At 38.2% G+C, this 23,428-nt stretch overlaps 1 protein-coding gene across 1 annotated transcript in view; it reads left to right on the forward strand.

Moving 5' to 3' along the window:
• The first annotated feature begins 1,978 nt into the window (after positions 1 to 1,978).
• Positions 1,979 to 23,428, forward strand: part of shtn1 (shootin 1) — a 29,039-nt gene continuing 7,589 nt past the window's right edge. Inside the window, exons 1-10 of the mRNA XM_044136719.1 lie at positions 1,979 to 2,067; positions 4,336 to 4,397; positions 6,049 to 6,109; positions 11,986 to 12,080; positions 17,300 to 17,495; positions 18,529 to 18,626; positions 19,396 to 19,477; positions 21,215 to 21,309; positions 21,403 to 21,549; positions 22,589 to 22,742. Of these exons, the coding sequence (XP_043992654.1) occupies positions 2,019 to 2,067; positions 4,336 to 4,397; positions 6,049 to 6,109; positions 11,986 to 12,080; positions 17,300 to 17,495; positions 18,529 to 18,626; positions 19,396 to 19,477; positions 21,215 to 21,309; positions 21,403 to 21,549; positions 22,589 to 22,742 (1,039 nt within the window). The 5' untranslated portion in view covers positions 1,979 to 2,018. The remainder of the gene's footprint in view (positions 2,068 to 4,335; positions 4,398 to 6,048; positions 6,110 to 11,985; positions 12,081 to 17,299; positions 17,496 to 18,528; positions 18,627 to 19,395; positions 19,478 to 21,214; positions 21,310 to 21,402; positions 21,550 to 22,588; positions 22,743 to 23,428) is intronic.

Consider the following 23,428-nt stretch of genomic DNA (forward strand, 5'->3'; position numbering starts at 1 on the left):
GCTGACGTGACACTGTCATAAACAAGACCTAACATCTGTTATGAACATGAAGGAGTCTTCATGAATGTCTATGACTGTTGTCATGAAGCATCATTCTGTAAATTATGACACTTTGAATGCAAAGTTACTTTAAAAGTCCATTAAAAGTGCCAACTTTGTATTATTTTGCAAATAATGACTTAACTGCAAAGTTGCAACTTTACATTAAAAGTGTGATAATTTACCGAATGACACTTGATGACAACATTCAGACATTCATAAAGACTCCTTCGTGTTCGTGACAGATGTTATGTCAGATATGCACACCCTGTCAGTGCTACTGCATAACTTTCTCTTGTGATGTCCAGGGTGTGCCCTGCCCCTGCCCCTCACCCTCTAACCTCTGGAGATTGCACTTGATGCCTCTCGCCTCTGACGGAGAGGTATCCGCAGTTATTTATGAGCTAAGGAAAAACAGGAGGCTGAAATAAAAGGCAAGTTCTGGTTGAAACGGTGGTTCTTCCTCCAGACGCTTTCAATAGAAACTCAGAACACAGACTGCTCTCAAGGAGGTTAGCAGTTCAAAGTACACATGACACTTTCAGCTAAGCTTAGATGGTTTAATTATTAATCTAATTTCATAATACATAATGTCTTATGTTTGCCATAAGACATTAAGAAACAGCTAAACAAATCATTTGCATTGTACAAAGTGTGACGGTTATAATCTTGTGTTGAAATACTGTAATAAGATCAGTATTCGACCTTTGAACTTATCAATTAGGTCAGATCTGGTAATACTGGACTGTACTATATTGCGAAGACTTTTAAAAATGTGTACATGTTACATATAGTCAATAAATCTTTATGGGATTCTGGGAACTTTTTCTGCTTTGACCTGATTCACCAGCTGACGGTAGGTCTTCTGAAGTTGTCCGGTTCTGATCCAGCCCCTTTAAAACAGTCCATTCTTAAACCAGCACCACAGGAACCCATTTTAGATCTCAACCAAAACACAACATTTCTATGTCTGTTCCCTGCACAGTTGTCTATAGTATTAACATTGTTTTAACCCAGAGAAACTCCATGTGTAGCTTATGTTCCAGCTTTTTATCATAAAGTAGCACTCAAAATGGAAAGCTTTGTCAAGCCATGCTTTCAAAAAGTAAACACTTGGTATAATATACCAGGCATCATCATGATCGTAATAATAACATCATTTTTGGTAACACTTTACTTGAAGGGGTGTGCATAAGAGTGACGTAACTTGTGAACATGAAAGAGTCTTTATGAATGTTTATGACTGTTGTAATGAATTGTCATTCAGTAAATAACGGCAGTTTTAATGCAAAAGTTGCATTAAAAGTTGCATTAAAAGTCTATTAAAAGTGTGAAATTGTCATTATTCAGTCATTACTGACCCTTTTCATGCAAAGTTCTTTGAAAAACTGCATAGAACGTGAATTAAAATTGTCATTATTTACTGAATGACATTCATAAAGACTCCTTCATGTTCACAACAGATGTTATGTTGTGTTTATGACACTGTCATGTCAGTCTTATGCACACCCCGGCAAATAAAGTGTTACCCAATTTTTGTAGAATTAGATTAACTTTGATCTTCTACCTTGTCCTCTTCTGTACCACTGCATGAAAAATTCAAGACCCTCCCGATCCTATCATTGTGCTTGATCAGCAGTTCCTGGCTAATGTTTTTTTCTTCTTAAACCTTGTTGAAGCAGCAGGTGGAGCAGTGGATTTTTCACACACACCTCCTTAATTCAGACTGTTGGACTACCAGGTTAGACACCAAATCACTGGTTTTCACTAAACTTCTAGCACTGGAAGGGGATGTACTTCCTTGCACCAGTGATTCACATTACTTACGATGGTTAAGCGATCCGGAGGTACAATCTGCATTTTATTGCACTTGGACTGTAGTCTACCATAATCCCATCCCACTCTCCTTATCTGCCTTCTGTTTGCTGGTGTGTCGCAAGTGAGGAACTCGCTTCCGGTGAGTTCAAGACTTTCTCATCATGGCTGCAGAGGGACTGACCATGAATATTATAGACGTGCCAAACAAAGGTAAATCTTCCAGAACAGCACACTTTCTGTTTCCCTTTTGCCATAGTTTGGTTAACTGTTGTTGTTGTTCTCTCCTGTGGAGAAAGAAAGTAACTTTCTTGCTGAAAGTTACTTGACATTCTTTGGTGTCAGAAAGACAAAAGACATAAGGTTTTGATTCGTCATTATGTTTCGAGAACAAATTTGGATTGGAAATTGGAGTGGAACCCTCTGTGATAAATAGATGAATAAATAAAGTCTTAATCAGTTATTTAGGTGCAGCATAAGGGTGACGGTGTGTCTGCAGGGGAGCAGAGAGATTTCACAGCTTTTGGGAAAAAGCTGTTTGTTAGTTGCGTGGTTGGTCTCTTTACATAGCTGTACTGTTTGGACAGAGGAGAGACAGTGATTATGTCGACATAAGAATGGAGGAGCTTCAAAGGAAGACGGGAGAAAGACCAAAAGTGAGATTTATTGATGACGTCAAAAAAGACAGGAAGTTAATTGGCATGAGGGTGGAGGACGTAGAGGACAGAACTAAACAGAGGCAGATGATTTGTTGATTCGTTTTGAGAGAGAAATAGCAGAGGTGAACAAAGAAAGTCCCAAAGTTTATCGATTAGGTTAAACTGGGAGGTTTGAAGTATGACAATACAGGACAGAGTTGGGAAATATACATTTCAGTCATTAGTTGGACGAGTCCAGGAAGAGAAACCTAGATTTCAGTACAGAGAGACGATGCTCTGAGCCTGAAGTAAAAAAAGGAACTTAATCACATCATTAGTTTTCTTATTCACACTCAATGCCACTTGTCAGCACAAGACCCAAAGAATGAGAGCAAGAATGTGTGGGTCTAACTATGTTTTGAGTAAAACCGATTTAATCTAAGACAGCATTACAAATAATAATAATGCTAAAAAAAATGTTTTAAATTAAACGGGCGCTAAAGTCACAGATGGTTTCTCTGCTTCTGGTGTGTTTGGTTAGCACCTGACTACAGAGTGGGGTCCAGAACACAGTTACTCCAAATAATGTAGATTTCTGCCATGGATGAAAGTATAAGAAAAATATTTATGAAGAAACTATAATCATCTGTGTTGAGACCACAGACTTACTAAATTCAGATCTTCTTGTAAGATGGACCCCTGAAGAATGACATATCTCTCTAATTTATAACCTCTGTGGTGACAAATCTCACTCATTGGTTCTTTGAGAGTGGGGGGGTCAAATGTGTTTTCATTTCGGGCCGCATCGACATCCTGAATGCCCTCACTGGGCTGCTTGTGGCAGAATGTATTGATAAAATTACCTGTTCAAATATTACAGTTTTTCCTGAATTCGATTAGTACTTCTTAAAATGTACCATTTTTTTACTGAATTGATTTGATTGATAAAATGATATTTAAGGACACGACTGTTATCTTAAAGTTCAGTGAATTGTGACCCTCTACTGTAGTTATGGCGGGTCAGATTTGGCCTGTGGGTCTTGGGTTTAACACGTTTGTTAGGATATGTATCGTTACTTGGTGGCTCTGAATATCATATTTGCTGTCGATAGCTAAGAAACCTAGTAATTACCGTTCTTGGGGTTGCTTCTGCGTTTCTTTTCAGTCCTGTGCGATGAGCTCTTTCAAGAATCCGATAAGTCTGCTACCCAAACTGTCCAAAAATCCACAGACATCTTAGATTCACCAATCTAATGATGAAATTTCATTTCCATGGCTGTCATAATGCCATCAAATCGTCCAGAAAACTTTATGTTCTTCATTGCTGCCATTATCTCTGCTTTGTCGCCGGGTGGCTTATTCATTTCATCCTGGCTAGCTGTTAGCTCCTTGCCAGCGTCACTGCTAAAGCTCGACTCCTTGCTAACATCTTTGCTAGTCTGGTTTGTGATAAGCTCCACGTTTTGCAGCCCAAAGTTTGTCAACTTAGATTGCGTGGTTTTTCCTGACGTTATCTTTGCTCTGGTCTTCCAGGGTCTGGAGTTTTTGCACTCTAATCACGGTCTGTTATTACTGTTGGAGCGTTCAGCCATTTTCTTAAAAGAGGATTCTTGGAATCATTGTGAGGAGCAGAGTCAAACTTGACCTTCTACCTCACGGCCATGCCCGTTGTCCTATAATTATTTTGAGACATGAGTCACAAGTATGGCTTGCTGAGAAGTTATCACATGATGCATGAGTGTCCCTTTAAATCTATTTAAACAAGATGTTAGCACTGGGTTTCCTACAGAAGTTTTTATCATTGTGACGAGGATGGCTTACTGGCATCCTTTACTTCCCACAGTGCTGCATGAAGATGAGGCACAGCAGGACGAGGAGGAGGAGAAGGAAACTGCAGATGGAACCGTAAGTGTTCAGATATTGACAGTTTGGTATGTGGTTCTACTAACAATGGCAAGGTGCTTGCTTTGCAGTAGTGGTGCACCGATTGCAGTTTTCTGACTGATTAATGATCTATTAAAAATCCTGACCTGCCGATTCCGATTTTCTCCGATCCCAATTTTTTAAGAAAGTTGATGAGTTGCCAACGGTGAGATGACTATTAACTGCAAACATACAGACCTGGTCTGGTGAGCCGGTCTGCTACTCAAACCTCTTTCACAGCAGAGCAGAAGAAGACAACAGTTGATTTAAACACCTCTGCCAAGGTAGATAAAATCAGTGGTTAAGATCAGCCAATCACTGATTTCCCTATTTTAGGGAAATCGACACCAATAAATCGATGCATCCCTACTTTGCAGGCGAACAATTAAATCTGTAGCAAAACTATAGTGAAAATCAGAACATGTTTCTGTGATAACATTTCTGTTCAGAAGCTGAACGCATAAAAATGAATCTGTAATATTTTTGATACTTGCAAAAAACAACAACACTATTTTGTCTTTTTTTTTAATGTATTTTACCTAAAAGCTTTATTAAAACAGACTAAATGTAACGTTACTGAAGCCGTTCTAAAATGTACAAGTTCTAAAAAACTATTTAGCATTAGACCTACTGAGTGCATTGCACCTATTGACGGAGAGGCAGTGAAACCAGGAAGTAATGCTCCTATAAAAACATCATTTGGTACAGAGAAGGAATTGTTTGGAAAATAATTTACTTTGTAATGATCTATGGTTATGGTGATGGTTCCTTCAATAATATTCAATGTTTGTGTGGGGATCGAATCAGCACTTACGTTTTATCTAGGGTTGTTTGTTTCTCAATTTGAAAACATCTATTTATAATTATTTAATTCAAATTGTTAAACTGTTTAAAGCTACACTCACACAAAAATGCCCCTATGAAGTGCTATGCTGTTAAACTAATTAAACATTACAGATGAGCAAAGAGAAAATTGAGCATTCGTGCCAATGATGAGGGAAAAACCAACCATCTACGGTTATAATATAAAAATCATGTTGCCTTAGCAAACTTTTGAAATGATTGGAATCGAACCACAAGTGTAAAAACTTTGCACGTCACAGATTCCATGATATATTGTTTGTAAAACCAAGCACAAATGGGAAACCTAGCTGAAAAGTAAAGCCCCTAAAATAAACCTTTTGTGGGTGAAGAAAGTTAAGGTCTTGTGATGAAACATATCCACAGATTTAAAGACTGTGTGTACAGTACAGATTTACAGGGAATTTTCATTTCATCCAAGAAGATCACCACGATAACTCATACAGAGGAAACCGACACAATTAGCTCACTTGATTGTCTTTTTTTAAGGATCTGCAGATCATTTAAACTTTACATTTTGTCCATAATTCACAATATTATTTCTTTTTTTCAGTCAGTGTGATTTAGATTGTGCAATTTCACATTAAACAATTTCTTGAGAGGCTTGAAGTAAAACGATTTTGGAAAAATAGCAGTAAAAACACTCCTCTTAGTTTTACTGTAAAGAAAATGTTTTCCTGACTATTATCATTGGTTTACTAATAAATTGTCAGTTGATTTAAAATTAACGTTGTTTTTGAAACGTACTCTGTCTCTCGTTTTCCTCTAAAAGTGGCAAAAGCTGGAGAGGGAGAGAAACGAGGCTGTGGAGAAACTCGCTGAGTTCCAGATGGGTGAGTCGTTTCTGCTGCCACCAGTAGAGGTCTTGGCTGCACAGTGTTTTAGATTTTAGGCTCTTTTGACATTTAAATATCCCACATTTTGGAGTTGACATAATTCATTTTGAGGGATTTACAAATTGTAATCAGAAGTAGAGGGCACTAAAAAGAAGTGTAATTTCAATTTTGGAAAAAAAAAAAATTTAAATCTTTGCAGAGTCAAAGGGACGCTCTGTGAGATATGCATTGCAATACATCTTCTTGGTATTTTTTTTTTTTTTTGGTACATTGTTTGACCTGAGCACTGGAAGACTTATGCTGAAAAGTGTTAATTTTTTTAATCTGCATAATCTCATTCCTTTTCTTCCATCTTGTGACAAATAAATTACCTTTTTAGACTCCTAATCAGTTGCCAGAATGTCTAATATTGCTCAGGTAATGCAGTTGCAAAAACAATTCACATGTATTAATGGTTATGAAGAAAAACATCCAACAGGCGCTATCGTGGTCTCTACAGAACATCTCATGCACAGGTTTCAATATGTGACACAAATTTCGTATTTTGTTTTATAGTTTAACAAAATATATTTTTTTGTGTTCCAAGATTAATAATTAAAATCTTGAATTTTATTCAGTGGACATTGATGTTATCAAACCCAAACTTTTACCTCACACCATGAAACAAAGGCTTAGCATAACTCATAATACAAAATATTATTATTATCTATTTGCCACAGGTGCTGAGAATATGTACAAAGTAAATATTTTTCACATTGCCTGATGTCAAAGTCATGTTTTTCTCGTGGAGGCTCCGCTTTACCCTTTTTAATGTATCAACCTTTAAACTGCACCAGGTGATGCAAAGCAGATGCTGCTCAGTATTTTAACTTGATTTGTTGAAGCAATTCAACTTTGCCTTTTGGAAACCATAGTCTAGCTCCCAAAGCAAATCTTGAACAAAAGGAACCATTTTGCTAATTCTGAACACATTCTATTTGAGTTCTTTGCAACTTAGCAAAGAGTTAATCTAGCTTTGCCCTAAAGGAAAACAAAATGGGGTTTTTTTGTTTTGTTTTTTTTTTTCCTCAGATGGACATTCATCAGAAGTAGCTCCCTCCAGACATGTCTGATTTCATAAAAGACCTAAATGCCAACAGATGTGTGTTTCCAGGCCTTCTAGCTGAACCCTGTGTTCTCATTTTGTCTGGGTACGGTCACTTGGTCCCCAAACATCTTATTTGTTTAAACCTCACAGCTATCTTGAGCTTGCTACTAAACATCAAAAACGATTCAGAGAATGCTTGAGATGAAATGCTGTGTTGAGATGAGACCAAGACAATCAGACTTACTCTGTTTGAACAAAGAGGGAAGGATTTTGTACGGCCTGAAGACAAACAGACTGGAGGTGGAAGCCTTATGCTGTCAGAGTGATCAAGACAACCTCACTGAATGAAAGGGCAGTGGGCAGGACCAGGCGCCGTACAGTACTGCAAAGTTGGATGTGAACAATGAAGATGGTTCGTAAGTGTGCCTTCCAGCATGGTGTTTACCCAAACATGTCACCATGGAAACAAAAGAGTGGCTAAGGAAGAAATACAGTCCACCTAGAGTCCAGCCCTCTACCTACCAGAAACACCGGAGGAGGGAACCGAAGCTGACCGTTCCCAAGCAGCAGCTAAGAAAACGAAGGTATTTAGAGAGTTTCTCTTAAGAAAATAGGACCAAGTATTTACTTCACTCACCAATATGCAAATAAACACTTACCTTTTATCCAGCGATATTTCTTAGGTCGACTTTCCGTTTCTTGATGTTGAAATATCAACGCAAAGATAGTTATTTATTACAAATTGGCGTAATGTTTAAAGCTGTGCTCGCACGAGAGCGCCCATAGAGAGTCCTGCCCTGCCATTAAACTAATTAAACACTACGGTCGAGCAAAGACGAAATTAAGCATTAGTGCCACTGATGTGGGCAATTCCTTTGCCATGGTGACACCTAATTAAGAGATTGATGAACACCACTAGTGCAGGGTGATATCTACGTTACGGCGGCGCTGTCCACACCAGTCCGCGCGAAAGCACTTAGCATCCAGTCTTCATTGCTCAACCTTCTTCAGCTGTCCTGTCTGTCTGTTTCAACAACACAGTGGTCAGACCGAGCCACCGATGAAAATACACTTACGACTGAATGATATGTTAATTATAATTACTGGTAGCCATGGTAAATAAACAGTACTTTAAGCGTTGCAAGTGCATGAGCGCGAGTCTACAGGGGGGCTCTGACACCTCCGAATTGGAAGTCTTAATTGTAAGTTTGGCTTCCCCATCATCATCATCATCATCATCATCGTCATCATCGTCACTCCATCTTTTTTCTCTCCCTTATTTATGTTTTTTTTTTGTGCTTGTCTTTTTTTTTTATTTTTTTTTTTTTATTTTGCTCTCAAGAAAGACAGTGATTACCCCCCCTGTGCCAACGCGCTGCATAATGGTATCAGCGCCGCCAACAGAGCAGTGAATTAAATTGTATCTGCAGCCTCTGTGAAGCCTTGATGAGCAGGGCAGATGCCTTTGTGGTGTTATCATTATAACACAATGGTCATGTTGTCATCAACCTTGCCATCTCCGGTTGAAAAGGCATGATTGTGTGTTGCAGGCTTTTTCCTCCTGTCCTTCTACCTCCCCCTCCTCCCAGCCCTCACCAGCCCCGCTGCCCCACCCCAGCCGATTCGCTGTGAATAGGAGCAATTTTCTAAGAGCTATGAAATCACGTAATAGGCCCTAATATGCAGCTGCTTGGCACAGTGAGGCAGCCTCTATTAATGTGTAAGTCAAACACAATATGTGTTTGGGCTGGAGAATCATTGCACACACAGGCACATGCCAGATTTATTCAAATGAAAATCCACACAACTGTCAGCGTCACAAAGGCAAACTATTTGCTCCATCTTTTGACATGTGGGGCCCTGTTTCAAAATCTGCCTTCACAAAAGTGGTCACAGCAAAGCATTCAGCCTGTAAGGGGAGTCGGCTTGGAAAATTAAACGGCGGGGGCAAAACATTTGAAGTGCGTATGCGAAGCTGTGGAAACAAATTCATGTTGATAGCAGAGATCACACCAGTGCTGCTACCTCTGGAGGAAAAAAAAAAAAAAAACACTTCTTGCTGTACAAATACCTTTCAGTTTTCAACTGTTTATAGCAAATTTACCGTCAAGTAATTTGTAAAGTTTTTTAACATGTGAAGCCTGATACTGGATTGAAAAATAAAAATATACCCAAATGTCTAAGTTATAAAAATATAATATTGTATAATACCCTCTCTCTATTTTGTTAATTTATTTACACCTATTTTTTGTTATATAGGTTCTATTTTTTATAGGGTTGATCTTTGCAACACACTGATATGATATGATATGATATGATATGATATGATATGATATGATATGATATGATATGATCATGAATTTTACTACCTATTGATTAAGCAGCATTTTAGACCAGTTGAGACCCATAATGAGATGATTGTTTGGTAACAATGCAGAGGGAATTGTACTTATCTAAACTGTTTTTCTTAAATGCTTTGAAAATTTTAGAACTGATAAAAATTTGTCTTGACAAAGGATTTTGACGGCTTCTCTAATTTAAAAGAATCATCTAAAATGCTGGCAGATTTTTGACAGAAGAGGAACAATGGCAGCATGAAGACGATGGAGATCAATTAGGTCGACTAAGACGGTGGAATTTTTCAAATGCCTCGTTTTTTTTCTGACCCAGGCAGTTTGGGATCAACCGGTCTTTCACATCGGCCAATTAAGCAGAGGCAGCAGTGGGGAAAATCGTCCAATTTCAAAGGGAAATGAATTTAAAATATGTTTTCATCCATCCATCCATTTTCTGTTCACCCTTGTCCCTAATGGGGTCAGGAGGGTTGCTGGTTCCTCTCCTGCTACGTTCCGGGCGAGAGGCGAGGTTCACCCTGGACAGGTCGCCAGTCTGTCGCTGGGCAACACAGAGACAGACAGGACACACAACCATTCACACACACACTCACACCTAGGGAGAATTTAGAGAGACCAATTAACCTGACAGTCATGTTTTTGGTCTGTGGGAGGAAGCCGGAGAACCCGGAGAGAACCCACCATGCACAGGGAGAACATGCAAACTCCATGCAGAAAGACCCCGGGCCGGGAATCGAACCAAGGACCTTCTTGCTGCAAGGCAACATGGTGCATTCAGCAGAGAAACACCCACAACCATGAAAGTTTTCACCTGTAGCTCCTGGTTGCCATGTCCAACAGTACTTTAAGCGTCACTCTAAATGAACATTTCTTAACTGGATAAGTTTGCTTGTTGGTGTTTGTCTGGCTGCGTTATTGTTGTGCAGAGTGTAGAGGTTTGAACATGGAGCTGAGCTCATCTGCTTGGGATGAACCAGTTTCTGGTTTGGAGTGTTGTTGGCTTCGAAAGCACCAGAATATCATGGTTGAAATGATATCGTTCTTCTTCTTCTTTTCTCCTCCAATATGTTTAGATGAGGTTTGAATCTTTTAGATTGAAGCAGGTATTCAACATGGTTTTCGTAAAGCCCGCATATCTGTATTTACATTTTATTGGCCTAATGTGCTTTTTTTTAAGTCTTCAAAGGAAATGAAATCTCTTGTTTTCATTATATGTACCGGTAAGTGGAAAATCCTAATGATTAAAATAAAGGCTTGGAAACCATTTCACTTAGTGAACTGAGATTTTGTGATAATTATCTCGTCAATCCTCTGTGGCACGGAGTCGATCAGCCTCCTGCCTTCAAGTCATCTTCATTCTGAGGTCTGGTGTCCTTCATCTTTCTCTTGACTAAACCCCATAGAGTCTTTATGGCGTTCAGGGAAGGCCAGTTTGCTGGACAGTCAGGCTTAGTAATGCCCTGGCAGCTTAGTTACCCTGGAAACAGCTTTTGGTGTGTTTGGCAGTGTGGGTTGACACCAAGAGCTGCTGGAAAATGAAAAAGCTTGTCAGCAAAAGGAAACGTGGAGTCCTGTAATATTTTCTGCTAGATGGCTGCAGTGAATATAGAAGTCAGAAAACCCAGTGGACCAACACCACATGACATGCCAACCCCTAAAACCATCACCGACGGGAAACGTCCAACTGGACATCCGTCAGCGTGGATTCTATGGCGCTCCACGTTTTCCAACAGATTCTGGTACTCACGCACTAAAATTAAAATAATTTACAGCCGCCAGCACATAGTAACAAAGACTCCATTGTTAGACTTAACAGACTTCGCAAGTTAGCATCAGTTCTTGTTCGTTTAATGCAGAACGCATCCATACGCTTCTGGTAAATGGACCTTGGGTACAGTAAACATTTGAATACTGAAACTGTCTATTGTATGTCATCCAGTGTCTTCCAGAAAAAGGTTGTTGTTGATTGAGGGAAGGAAGGAAGGAAAGAAGGAGTTAAGAAATTCAGAAAGGAAGGAAAGAATGAAGGAAGGAAACGTAAACTGTTTTCTAATCAGTTTCACTAAGAATTAAATTTAATTTCTGACAATTTTGTGTTACTCTGTAACATTTTATTGGACAGATGGGCAACCAAAAAGCCATTGCAGCACCTGCCATATTAAAATGTACCAGTCGGTCTGCTCTGTGCCTCTTATTTCAGGTAGAGCGTTAAACAAAAATGACCTTTTATTTCCCAATCGTTATGATTACGCCGCTTTCTTATTTCAATATTAGATTTAATATCACTGCTTTACTGTGACTGAAACGTTTTGCAGTGTGGGGGAAAAACCCCCTCAGGATAAGGTGTTAAAAACATCCACTGATAACGGCAGAAAAAAACGTTCAACGTTTCATGATGTCTGATGTTAATGAAACAATCTGTGATTTTTCAGTGTCTCAGAGAGTCATCGAGGAAGTCAGCGCCATTCAGGAGGACCTGGAGATCGAGAGGATGTGTAGAGAAAGTGCTGAAGCCCTGGCCTCAAAGGTGCACAGTATCCCTACACAGATGTGCTGCTTCAGTTTTGTGTCACACTAATATAAATCTAATGAACAGAAATCAGGTGTGCTCCGATTGCAGTTTTAGAGATCCTTTAAAAAGCTTAACCTGCCGATTCCAATTTTGGCCGATACCAATGTTTTTTTGTCTGAAATGTTGCTCAATATAGCAAGAAAGTTGTTGAGTTGGCAACAGTGGGGTCACTATTGTTAATTATAAACATGCAGACAGAACTTGGTGAGTCAGTCTGTCAGTCAAACCTTCCTTAAAGAGCAAAAGAGGACAGAGGTTGATACTTAGAGCTTCGCCTAGCTAGATAAAATCGGTGGATAAGATCGGCTTCTTAATAAAAATTGGCCGATCACCGATCTCCCACAATTAAGGAAATCTGCACCGATAAATTGGCCGGCCGATAAATTGGTGCACCCCTAACAGAAATGTGTTTTAAGACAATATGACCAAATAATAATAATAATAATAATAATGTAATCAACTAACTCATGTCTTTGTTTACCTCAAGTCTGGGTTCAATGAATCCTCCACAACACATTAAAGAAGCCTCCCAGGATGGCACTATGGTCAGTGTGTTGACATGAAGATTATTCCACTGAATCAAACATGTTGCAATCAGCAGCGCCGCCGTCAGCAGCACATCTCAAAGCAACCTTGTTGGACGCTTCCCATTGTGGGCTGTGATTGAGTGTGAGGCAGCCAGCACATAGTGATTTTGTAGCCCACCGGTGCAGAGATTATAACTGTAATCATTTCTTATTCAATTTTTGTACAAAAGCCACTACAGTCCACCTAGCTGGGCCAAATTTGGGGTAGTGGGAGACTGGTGGTGAATTATGGTGAAGGTCAAGTTTTAGGCTTTTTGTTTTTCAGCTTCTTTTGTTTTTTTGTTTTTTTTTTCTTGCTATACGTTAAATTTCTGTGACTTTTCATTCTGCTTGTCTGGATCTTTTTTATTTATGGAAAGTAAAATTTTTATCAGCCCACTTATAAAGTAGGTGGTAGGTGGCAAAAGCAGTTTTTTTTTTGTTTTGGGGTTTTTTGCATATCAATATTTTTAGTGCGTAAATGTCTTTAAAAATAAAAGTAAACGTACACACTGCAGGATGATAAAAAAGTAATTACAAAACATTTACAATTTGACAAACTTATTAATTTGGATTGTCAAAAATAAAAATTAAAGCTCCATTATAAGAAATATACTATAAAAGGTAAGTGACTAAATTCTAAGAGCTAAAGGCAACTAGTCTTTGTTTTGTGAAGATGTTTGGCCTCTAATCCAAAATATTCTGAAGTTTTTTAGAAAACGACTAAATTTGAAAGCAATCTCAGAACAGAACATTCGATTATCTGCAACACAAATCTTAATCAATGTTTTTTGTCATTCAAATCTTTATCAAAATATTTACCATATTTACCAATATTTAATACGACCAGGCTTCTTCAGTATAAAACTAATTTCCTTTTACTATATGCTACAAAAAATAGCCTTGAGATTGAGACAGGATACCAAATAAAGATGTTAGGGAACACATCCATCTACATTAAAGCAAAAAGAGGAATATTCATAACCTAAAATGCCCAAATATCTGGAAAAGAAATTTAATAATTAATCTGGAATAAGTTCAGTAAAAAAAACAAAACTGAATGAATGTTTATGAATAAATATTGTCACTTATTTATAGTTCAAACCGCCTGACCTGTATAATTTTCAAACATTGTCAGAGTATGCAAGATTAAAAAAAAACAGAAAGATTTTTCAAAAAGTCCTAAACATTTTTAATGCTTGGATATTTAGCGTAGATATTTTAGATATTTACACTCACCAAGGTAAAACTCAGTTTACTAAAAATGAATACAAATTTCTACTCTTATGTAGGATTTCTGAGGTAATGACACATTTCCAGACACAGAGGCGACGCTTTGAGGACGTTGATCACAGTACATTCTTTGCAAATCATCCGAAAACGATTAAAGAAAAAAACATTTTAGCAAATGCTGACTGCAGTGGTAAACCATTTAATGTCTCTGGAGAATTAAATATTTTCTGACAGTTCTACAAAAATCTGTTCTCAAATAGCACTGATTCCTCTGGTGCGGACAGATCATTAAAAAAATCCTCAAATAAATCAGTCCAATACTTTCGGATAAGCATAATAATGTCAAAAATTATTTTGTAATCACACCTTAAGCCTGATGGTGAAAGCGCACATTCTTGTCATACATGGAAAATGCTGGAGGTATAAAGCACTGAAAGGTGGGGAGGTTTCACTACCAACCATAAATAACTTTTCTTCTTTGCTTGTTTCATTGCTTCAGTTTTTGCTACAAATAGGCAAAACTGCATGCTGCTTTGTTTTGTGAGAACATGAAGGAATATTAGTGATATTCCCAACTAGTACTGGTCTACTCTTCATTTGCAAAAATGCTATTTCTTCTCACAGAATAACCACAATGTATATTAATAGTCGGCGTCTCGCCAGAAAAATCTTTGCGACGTCCTGGCTGCAGTTCTTCTGATTACTGTAGTCAGCTGTATGTTGCTATACGTCCTCTACCAACCACACTCTTGTCCTTCAGTAAGTTTGAATTTAGAGCATCATATTTAGAATATTTAAAGGCATTAACGCTGGAATATACAGTTTCATATAAGCATTAAAATGCCTCCTTGAGACAGGGGTGTATCCAGAAGGTTTTTAAGGTGGACTTAAACGGGGCCCAGTGATGATGTTGGTGTGTCACACCAAAATAAAAACCCAGACAGGAAACAGGGCTGGGATACCAGGAGGGCGGTACCTGATCCAAGAGACACATATCAGACTCATAACATGAAGACATTAAATACACAAAGATATTTATCTTCTTCCTTAAGTGATTATTTCAATGCAAAAATATGATCCTCATCAAAATGGGATTGTGGGGGTCGGAGGGGGATCTAATCTGAGGGGATTTGTTATATTTTTCTGAACAGAAAACACAAATATAAAACTTTAATTAGCACACAGTGTTGAGAAGATACTTTTATATTTGAAATAGCCATTTAACGGCACATATTAGCGCTTATCTCCCAAGTCAATGCTAAAATGAAGGGAAATGAAGAAAGAAAAAGGAACTATACCTATGTTAAAAACCATCCATCCATTTTCTGTTCACCATTTGTCCCTAATGGGGTCAGGAGGGTTGCTGGTTCATCTCCAGCTACGTTCCGGGTGAGAGGCGGGTTCACCCTGGACAGGTCGCCAGTCTGTCGCAGGGCAACACAGAAACATACAGGACACACAACCATTCACACACACACTCACACCTAGGGAGAATTTAGAGAGACCAATTAACCTGACAGTCATGTTTTTGGACTGTGGGAGGAAGCCGGAGAACCCGGAGAGAACCCACCATGCACAGGGAGAACATGCAAACTCCATGCAGAAAGACCCCGGGCCGGGAATCGAACCCAGGACCTTCTTGCTGCAAGGCAACAGCTCTACCAACAGTGCAGCCCATGTTAAAAACAAAGCACACAATAATGATCCAAAAGTTCCTACAGCTGTACCAGAGCAGTTTATGGATATACAGTAAATAAATAATGAATAAATATATTTTCTTAATAAAGTTTACATTGAATTTTTACATTCAAATTTTTTATGTTTCACACTGTTAGCAGTGGCAGAGAGAAACTGAGTTTGTGAAGTTGCCAGGTGAATTCACAGCTGACGTCTGTTACTGCGTTAGACAGTACAATAACATGATCAAAAACATTAAATGTTGAGGCAAAATGATGTAATCCTTAAGTCTGTAGATAATAAGATTCAGATATTGAGCTCAGATTTAAACCCACTGATCAACAAAAATAAGTGGACTGTAAAAATTTTTTACTACAAACTTAAAATTTCCGTATCGCGTTGTCACCATTACACAAAACATACTAAAGTCTGTCCATAAGGTCCGAGTAGCCATAGAAACTGACAAACAAATTAGACTCACACTAAATCTCTTCACATCCGATGTGGTTAGCAAAAATATTTCTTAGAACCCTGGAAAGATACCAAGACTGAGTGAAATTTCTCGACACTCCTACATTCGAATCAAAAAAGTAGCTGCGAGGGGACAGCAATTTTAAACCGGAAAGATGAAGATGTGGTTTTGACGCTTAATGTTTTTGTGGCGTTGTGTAATCAAGGTAAGATGATGGGGCCGCTGCTTCATAATAGTGACCTTCGGAGAGAGCAAGCCAATGCGATGTCAGTCCGGATTCATCTGAGTATGTAATTTATATGGGCATCTGTGCTGAGCTGTTCAATTTTGTTGAAAGAATGCAATTCCACGTTATGTATTGTTGATTGCGTTTCAGGGAAGAAAAAAAAAAATAGATGCAGTCTGAAGGGTGTCATCAACAGGAAGACTTGCTGCAATCCGCTCTCTACAGGACGCCATTGATAATGCTTTTTATTTTATTTATTTATTTTTGGACTTTTTCGTGTCCTTTCCCTTTTCCCCACTTCTTTCTTCAGATGACATCTAGATGCATAATTTACGCCACCCTCCCTCAGATGAGCCTCATGACGGTTGTGCTGAGGGTCTTTGCTTTGTTGATACATTTGATCGACGGGTGGACGACATTTCAAAAGTGCAGTCATCACTCTCACAGTTAAACATCGTGTCAAACAGACAAAACGCAAAGAGAAACGCGGCTAAAAATGTTCCACAAGAGCCTCGACTGAACTCATTTAATTCAGTCACATCAATTATTAGAATTACAGAGATAAATGTGCACTACTGTACTGATGCCTCTTCTGCCATCAAGAATGACTGACATACATACTGTATATGTCAGCAACCTTAAATATCCTGAGTGAAAAAATGTATATATGGAAGGAAAGTTTATGTGGAATAAGCGTCGAATTAAACTTAAACTAAGTGAAAGTTTAAATATTTAGATGAAAGTTTGAAATAGATTGAATGGACCTTGAATAAATAAGTTCCTGTTCGCAGGTTTTTGAATTCTTCTGATGATATGAGTGAGGATCTTTATATATATATATATTTGGGGGTTTTTTTTCGACTAACTGGAATGTGTTGATGGTCCAAAGGACTGTCCTGATGTGAAAATAAAAGTACAATGAGATTGCACTTTTGTATTGTGACAAATAGAAGAAAGTATGCAAACAACCATTGTTCTTGTGTTCTCTTTGCAACGGAAGCTAACGCGTCAAAACCGCTCTCTGAAGAGGAAGAGCATGATGATGATATCATACCTCAGCCCGGAAACCATCAAGGACATCAATCTGGATGAAGAAGAGCAAGCCGACGATGAGGAGAAAGTTGGGGATGAAGAGGAGGAACAAGAATCCGCTGCCACAGTTTGCCTCTCCGCTGACTGCACTACCTTTATCTCAGGTAGATCATTTCTTCGGCTTTGAATCAATCTGCATTACCTTCATGTTTAATAAAACCAACAAAGACCAGAAATCTGAGCTTCAGCAAAACTTTCAAAAGTTTTTTTTTTAACCACTTCTCTGCTAGAAATGATTAAAAGTATTGGTCATGATCAAACTTTATAGGAAAAAATAACATTTTATAGAAAGTCCACAGTACAAGGTGAACATCCTTGATCATTTAAAGGGAATGCTGAAAAAGAAATCTACTGTGGGTGTTGAGAAGCAATAGTATTCGGAAAAGCATTATTGCAGCAACAGTATGTCTCATTGGAATAGTTAAGAAAATTACCGACATTGTGAAGCAGGGCTTGTTAAGTGGCCAGTTAGCACCAAGCAAGTAGTAGCAGATGAATTTGTTCATGACAAAATAAAGGTGCTCCGAGTGAAAAATAAAATTCCTCCAATTAAGTTCTGGAACAAGCTGGTATCTTCAGTCTGAGCAAACAAAGTCCAGTCGTCCTTCCACTACATGCGTGTTGAAGCAGAAGGTTAACTTCACAATCACAGCTGGTGATTAACCAATTTTTAAAAGCATCCGGATCGACTGGTTTCTGGGCAGAGATAAAAAGGCAGTGGCAGGGGAATTACCTGATGTTATGCTAGTCAGACAAGTAAAAGAAAATGAATATTATTTTCATCCAAATTATTATGTTCAGGGTTTCCCCCTGTGTTTTATGAGCCTAGAGGGCCACCAGGCTGTACTTGTCCCCCACCAGGCTAAACGTTGCTTATTTATTTAGATCTTTTTAAAATGTTTGCACTTTTAAGACTTTATAGTTGGTGTTGATATATTAATCTTTCAATAACACATAATTATCAAGTGGTAGTTTTGTATTTCCTGTCAACTTTAAACATTTTTTAACTCAAAAACACGACGGCCCTGGAGCCCAACCACCGGGCTTAGCAAGTTTTCTGGGGGAAAACCTTGATGTTCATATTTGTTTAAAATCACCAACAATCCAAAAACGATGTTTGATTTGTTATTGTTTCAGATCTACAAAATAAGTTGGAACTGACACTTAAGGAAAAAAATCAAGTCATCTCTAATCTTGAATCCACGAGGCAACAACTACAGACCGCCTGTGATGAAGTAAGTTTAATAAGATTTCTGACTGCTTTATACTTTGTTTAATTTGACTGACTGCAGCATCCTGTAAGGAAAATATTTGTCATAATTGAAACGGACTGACTCGACACGCCAGCTTGGCTCGCTTTTCAAAAACAGCTTTTTAAATCGTCCAGCATCGTCTCTTCAGGGAGAAGAGGACGTTCGATACTGAGACAGTGGATCACACTCTGTCACCTGTGTCCACCCGTCTAAAGACTGCCGCTTTATTAGTACACATAAAGAAGAACTTGTTTTTCTTGAAATGTGGCTGAATCGTTTCTTCCTTTTTTTCTTATGTGTTGTGGCTCTCAAAATTTTACACATCCTGTTAAATTTTCACATTTTAGTGTCATAAAAAATGTGTTCAAAATATTTTCCCAGTTCAACTGAAAAACAGCTTAATGTGTTTCAGGGCAGGTGCAAAAAACTTTAAACGAGCTGCAGTAACTAGATTTGGTGTGCACACCTTTAAGCAAAAGTTAAACCATATTTCTTTTTGTTTTCTTTTGCTTTTTTTTTTTTTTTTTACCTGTAAGTCTTCTTGGATTACAGTCTGTCAAATATTCTCCCACTTGGGCTCGCAAAAGTTTTCAAAAACTGTCCGCGGTGAATCCACTGAATGTGTGACTTTTAATGCTGGTTTCACTTTAAGAGGCCATATTGTAAAAAAAAAAATAGTGACACATGTACAAAAGAGACAAATCCATTTCACGATCTTTCATAATGTTTTCATTTAAAAAATTTTTTGCAGCTAATGAGAGAGAAACGCAACAACACGGATTTGATTGCCGAGCGTCTGCAACAAAAGAAGCTCCTGGAGCATTACAGCAGAGGTTAGAGAGCCGACCAGGCTGCAGAGACGCTGCAGTGTTATTAATCATGTGAAAAGATGTACACCCTATTAGGGTAAGGAATAAACACTATTCACTTAATCAATATGCGAAAACTACCTATTTTGTTATGAACACATATCGTGGGTCACCTATAGCTCAACATTTTCTCCTCTCTTTATTCACATTCACCCACGGCAACAGTAGAAGGACACAGTGTGGAGAGAAAATGTTGTATTCACACTAAATGAAGCGCTATGGGAACGTTGGCCTGAGTCACAGGGGTCATTCTCTATTTAATACGTGTAATTGTGAATGTGACATGTGACGTTACGTTTCTTCGAAATGCACTGTTCCAGAGCTGAGCTGTTGAATCAACAGTATCGCCACTGTCAACATCTAAATAATTATCTTTGCCTTCACCTGGTGCGTCCGCTCCGCTTTGCAGTCATCTGCCTGTGAAGGAGAGAGACGGTGATCGGTGGCTCTGGATGGGTGATAAATGACGCAGAGGTTTCAGAGCAAACATTTTTAGAAAACTTATAAGTCAGTCTGAACTTCCGCACATAAAAATGAGCTTCAGTCCCGAACAGAAAGCAGAAGAACTGCAAAGACTCTATTTAAAAAATAAATAAATGAAAAGAACCTAAAGCAGAAATATCCAAGAGGTTTTTCGAAGCTCTGGTTGAGAGTCGGTTTAAAATATTACTGTCTGTAGAAAGGGCTTTTCACTCTCTGACTACCAGAGCAGCACTCATAGCATTGAGGTATTTATGAGTGGACAAATCTGTGATTGAAGATTTGAAATCAGTAACACAGAAGTATTCACTCCTCTTGTAATTTTTTAGTTTAGTTTTTTTTTTTACAAGCTGTATTTAAATGCTTTTAAATTTTAATTGTATATGAGGCATCTGCACAAAATATTATACATTAAGCTCAGTAGAAATAACCACATACATATGCAGCTGTGGAAAAAAGATTAAGAGGCAACTTAAAATGAAATTAACTAACTTTATGTTTGAATAAAATAAACATTGTTCTTTTATTCTATGAACTACTGACAACATATCTCTAAAATTCCAAGCAAACATTTTGTATTTATTTGTATTTGCACATTTCCATGTCTTTATGGACCTCGCTTTGTGGACAGTCAGGTTGGAAGAGGAGGGACCAGCTCCAAACTGTTCCCACTAAGTTGGGAACATGGAGTTGTCCAAAACGTCTTGGTATGATGAAGCATTCAGAGACCCTTTCACTGGAACGACGGGGTCAAGCCCAGCTCCTGAAAAATAACCCCACACTATAGGTCGCTCTTCAGAGTGACCCATTTGTTCACCAATGTTTGTAGAAACTGTCTGTATGCCGAGGTGTTAAACTTTATACACCTGTGGCCATGGAAGTGACTGGAACACCTGATTCCAATAATTTGGATGGATGAGCAAATATTTTTGGCAATATAGTTTATTTATGTGTGTAGACAGATATCCTAAAGGGGGATGAATACTTTTCCAAAGCACTTTATGGCATGAAACCATGAGAGGTCTTTTTATTTGTTTGTTTCAGAGCCATACACTTGTCCTTGAACTCTTGCAAAGAGTAAAACTGTTTATTGATTGTTCATAGTGTGTTCATATCATGCTGGACTTTGCTGCTTGTACAAAGTGACTGAGGTGTCTTTCATTGGGATTTAGCAATATATAGTTTAACAGAAAATGAAAAATGTAAATGTCTTAATATCAGTTTCTCAGTTTGCTGTGGAGGAATACGAAGCTTTGCAGCGAACCCTGGACCTGGAGCAGAACCTGAGGACAGAAGCAGAAAACTTTGCCAGAGACGTGAGCCCATGCTCTTTTCTCATCTGCAGCGTTGTGTTCATCAGTCTCATCTATATTTTTATGCTGCTGTTATTCACTTATTGGTGTGTTCAGATGCTGGTCGAACAGACAAAACTGAAGAGGCAGAGTCAGATCCTCCTGCAGAGCTGCATGCCCAGCCCAGCTCTGCAGGATGTGGTCAGTCAGGTGGCCGCTCTGACTGAACAGATGGAGACCCAGAAGCTGCAGCATCAGAACCAGGTCCGATCCGAACTGCGAAACAGTTTCCACACAAACTAACCCGCTTGGAAAATGGAAACTGTTTTCATATGTTGAACTTTGTCTTCTTAAAATTTGTTTAGAAGTTTGTTTGTTTTTTTTACATGTAAAAACATATAAACATATAAACTGTTAGGATAATGAAGCTGTCAGCAGAGATTTAGGGCTGGTAGCTTGTCATCTAAAGCTAGTTTCACATCAGTCAACGTCTATGGATAATGTAAGGCTGTTACAATTCTTTAGAAAGGAAAACGTTATATTGTGTATAGTTGTCCTAAGAATCAATCAGAAAAACTCCCTACTGTAACGGTAGTAAAAACTAACAAATAATGAAAAATGAAATACAAGCATATTTACAGTATCTTGTTATTTGTTTGATTTAATGATATGGTTTTAGTTCAAATCCATGAGCAAGAACACCAAATTATAGATTAGAACTTTAGCTTCCTAGCTAAGTTCTTATCTGTTATTTATAAGAACTTAGCTTCTTACAGATAAGAGGCTAAATTCTTGTCCAAAAGGACAAGAAAAAAGCTAGGTTCTTTCTTAATTCTTCAAGCTAAACTAGCATAAAGAGCTTCTTTAAGTTAGCTTGTTGTTGGCTAACTTAGCTTTTGCAGCCCAAAGGGTACTAGCTTAGTAAAGCTGCTTTCTCAGGAGATACAGTTTTACAAATCAAACTGGCCCATTTTACTGCAGGTGAACTGGCTTCTCTCTTTTGGTATTTAATATGGAATGTGAGAAAAATGAGTTACAGCATCTGAAAATAAAACAAAAACTGGTATTGATCATTTTAATGTAACCAAAACTTTGAGCTTTATCTCTCTTCTTACATATTTTCTTGTTACCTTCCATCACCCATTAGATAAATTAGTTAATTAGACAGTAGTCCTATTATGCGGTGAAAAATATGACAATTAATATTGGTTAACACTTAACCCAAAGTTCATTAAACAGTTGTTTTATATTTTGTGACTATTCTTTAGCCTGACTATAAATATGGTTTATGTTTGGTCACCAGATCAAGCAGATGGAAGAAAAACTAAAGAGCTGTGAAACACTAAAGGAACTAACAGCATTAAAGCTGAAGCTGGAGCTCCTGGAAGAGGAAAAGGAGGCGTGCCGTATCCGCTGCTTTAACGCTGAACAGCAAGTCAAAGATCTACAGTTTACAGGTAAGACGCGTAAGAAATGTGAACTCTGAGAGTCACTGGAGTCCAGCACACAAGCTACACCACAAAGCACCAACAACAGGACAGCTTTAGCCTTTGAGTAGCTGCAGACGTCCCAGGAAATGGTTGGAGGCTTGCTTGTATTGGACATAAGCACAACATATTCTGCTGTGGTATTCATGTAGTATTACACGCTACAAAAGTGTATTTGGGCTGTAGTTCATTTTATTAACATTATTCTCACTTAGTTTTTTGGTATGGTGATGACAACTTACCTTTTCGTGTTCAATTGACTCAGTGGTTCCCAAAGGTTTTCTGGGCCCCATATGGATTACAATAAAATCTCCCCCAAAAAAGGAAAAAAAAAAATCAACTATATACATATAACATAAACCTATATACATATTTTATTTTCAAACTCCGTTGAAGTTTATTTCTCACTTTAGGTTGCAGCAGAACAAACTACAAGCCATCTTTACAGTGAAACACTTTTGTGTAACTTTTTTTTTTCCTTTCATCCATACCGCTTCCCCTCCCCTCCTCCCCCGACCCCAACCCCCTGCAATGGCACGGCGCCATTAAACTTAATAAAATTAATTGAATGACTTGTGACCAATTGAAGCAATTCAATTAAGTTGGGTGAACCAGTTTCTTTTTACAGTGAAGTCAGGTATATATTTTGCAGCATC

The sequence above is a fragment of the Gambusia affinis genome, linkage group LG13 (genome assembly GCF_019740435.1).
Source record: "Gambusia affinis linkage group LG13, SWU_Gaff_1.0, whole genome shotgun sequence".
NCBI classification, from domain to species: Eukaryota; Metazoa; Chordata; class Actinopteri; order Cyprinodontiformes; family Poeciliidae; genus Gambusia; species Gambusia affinis.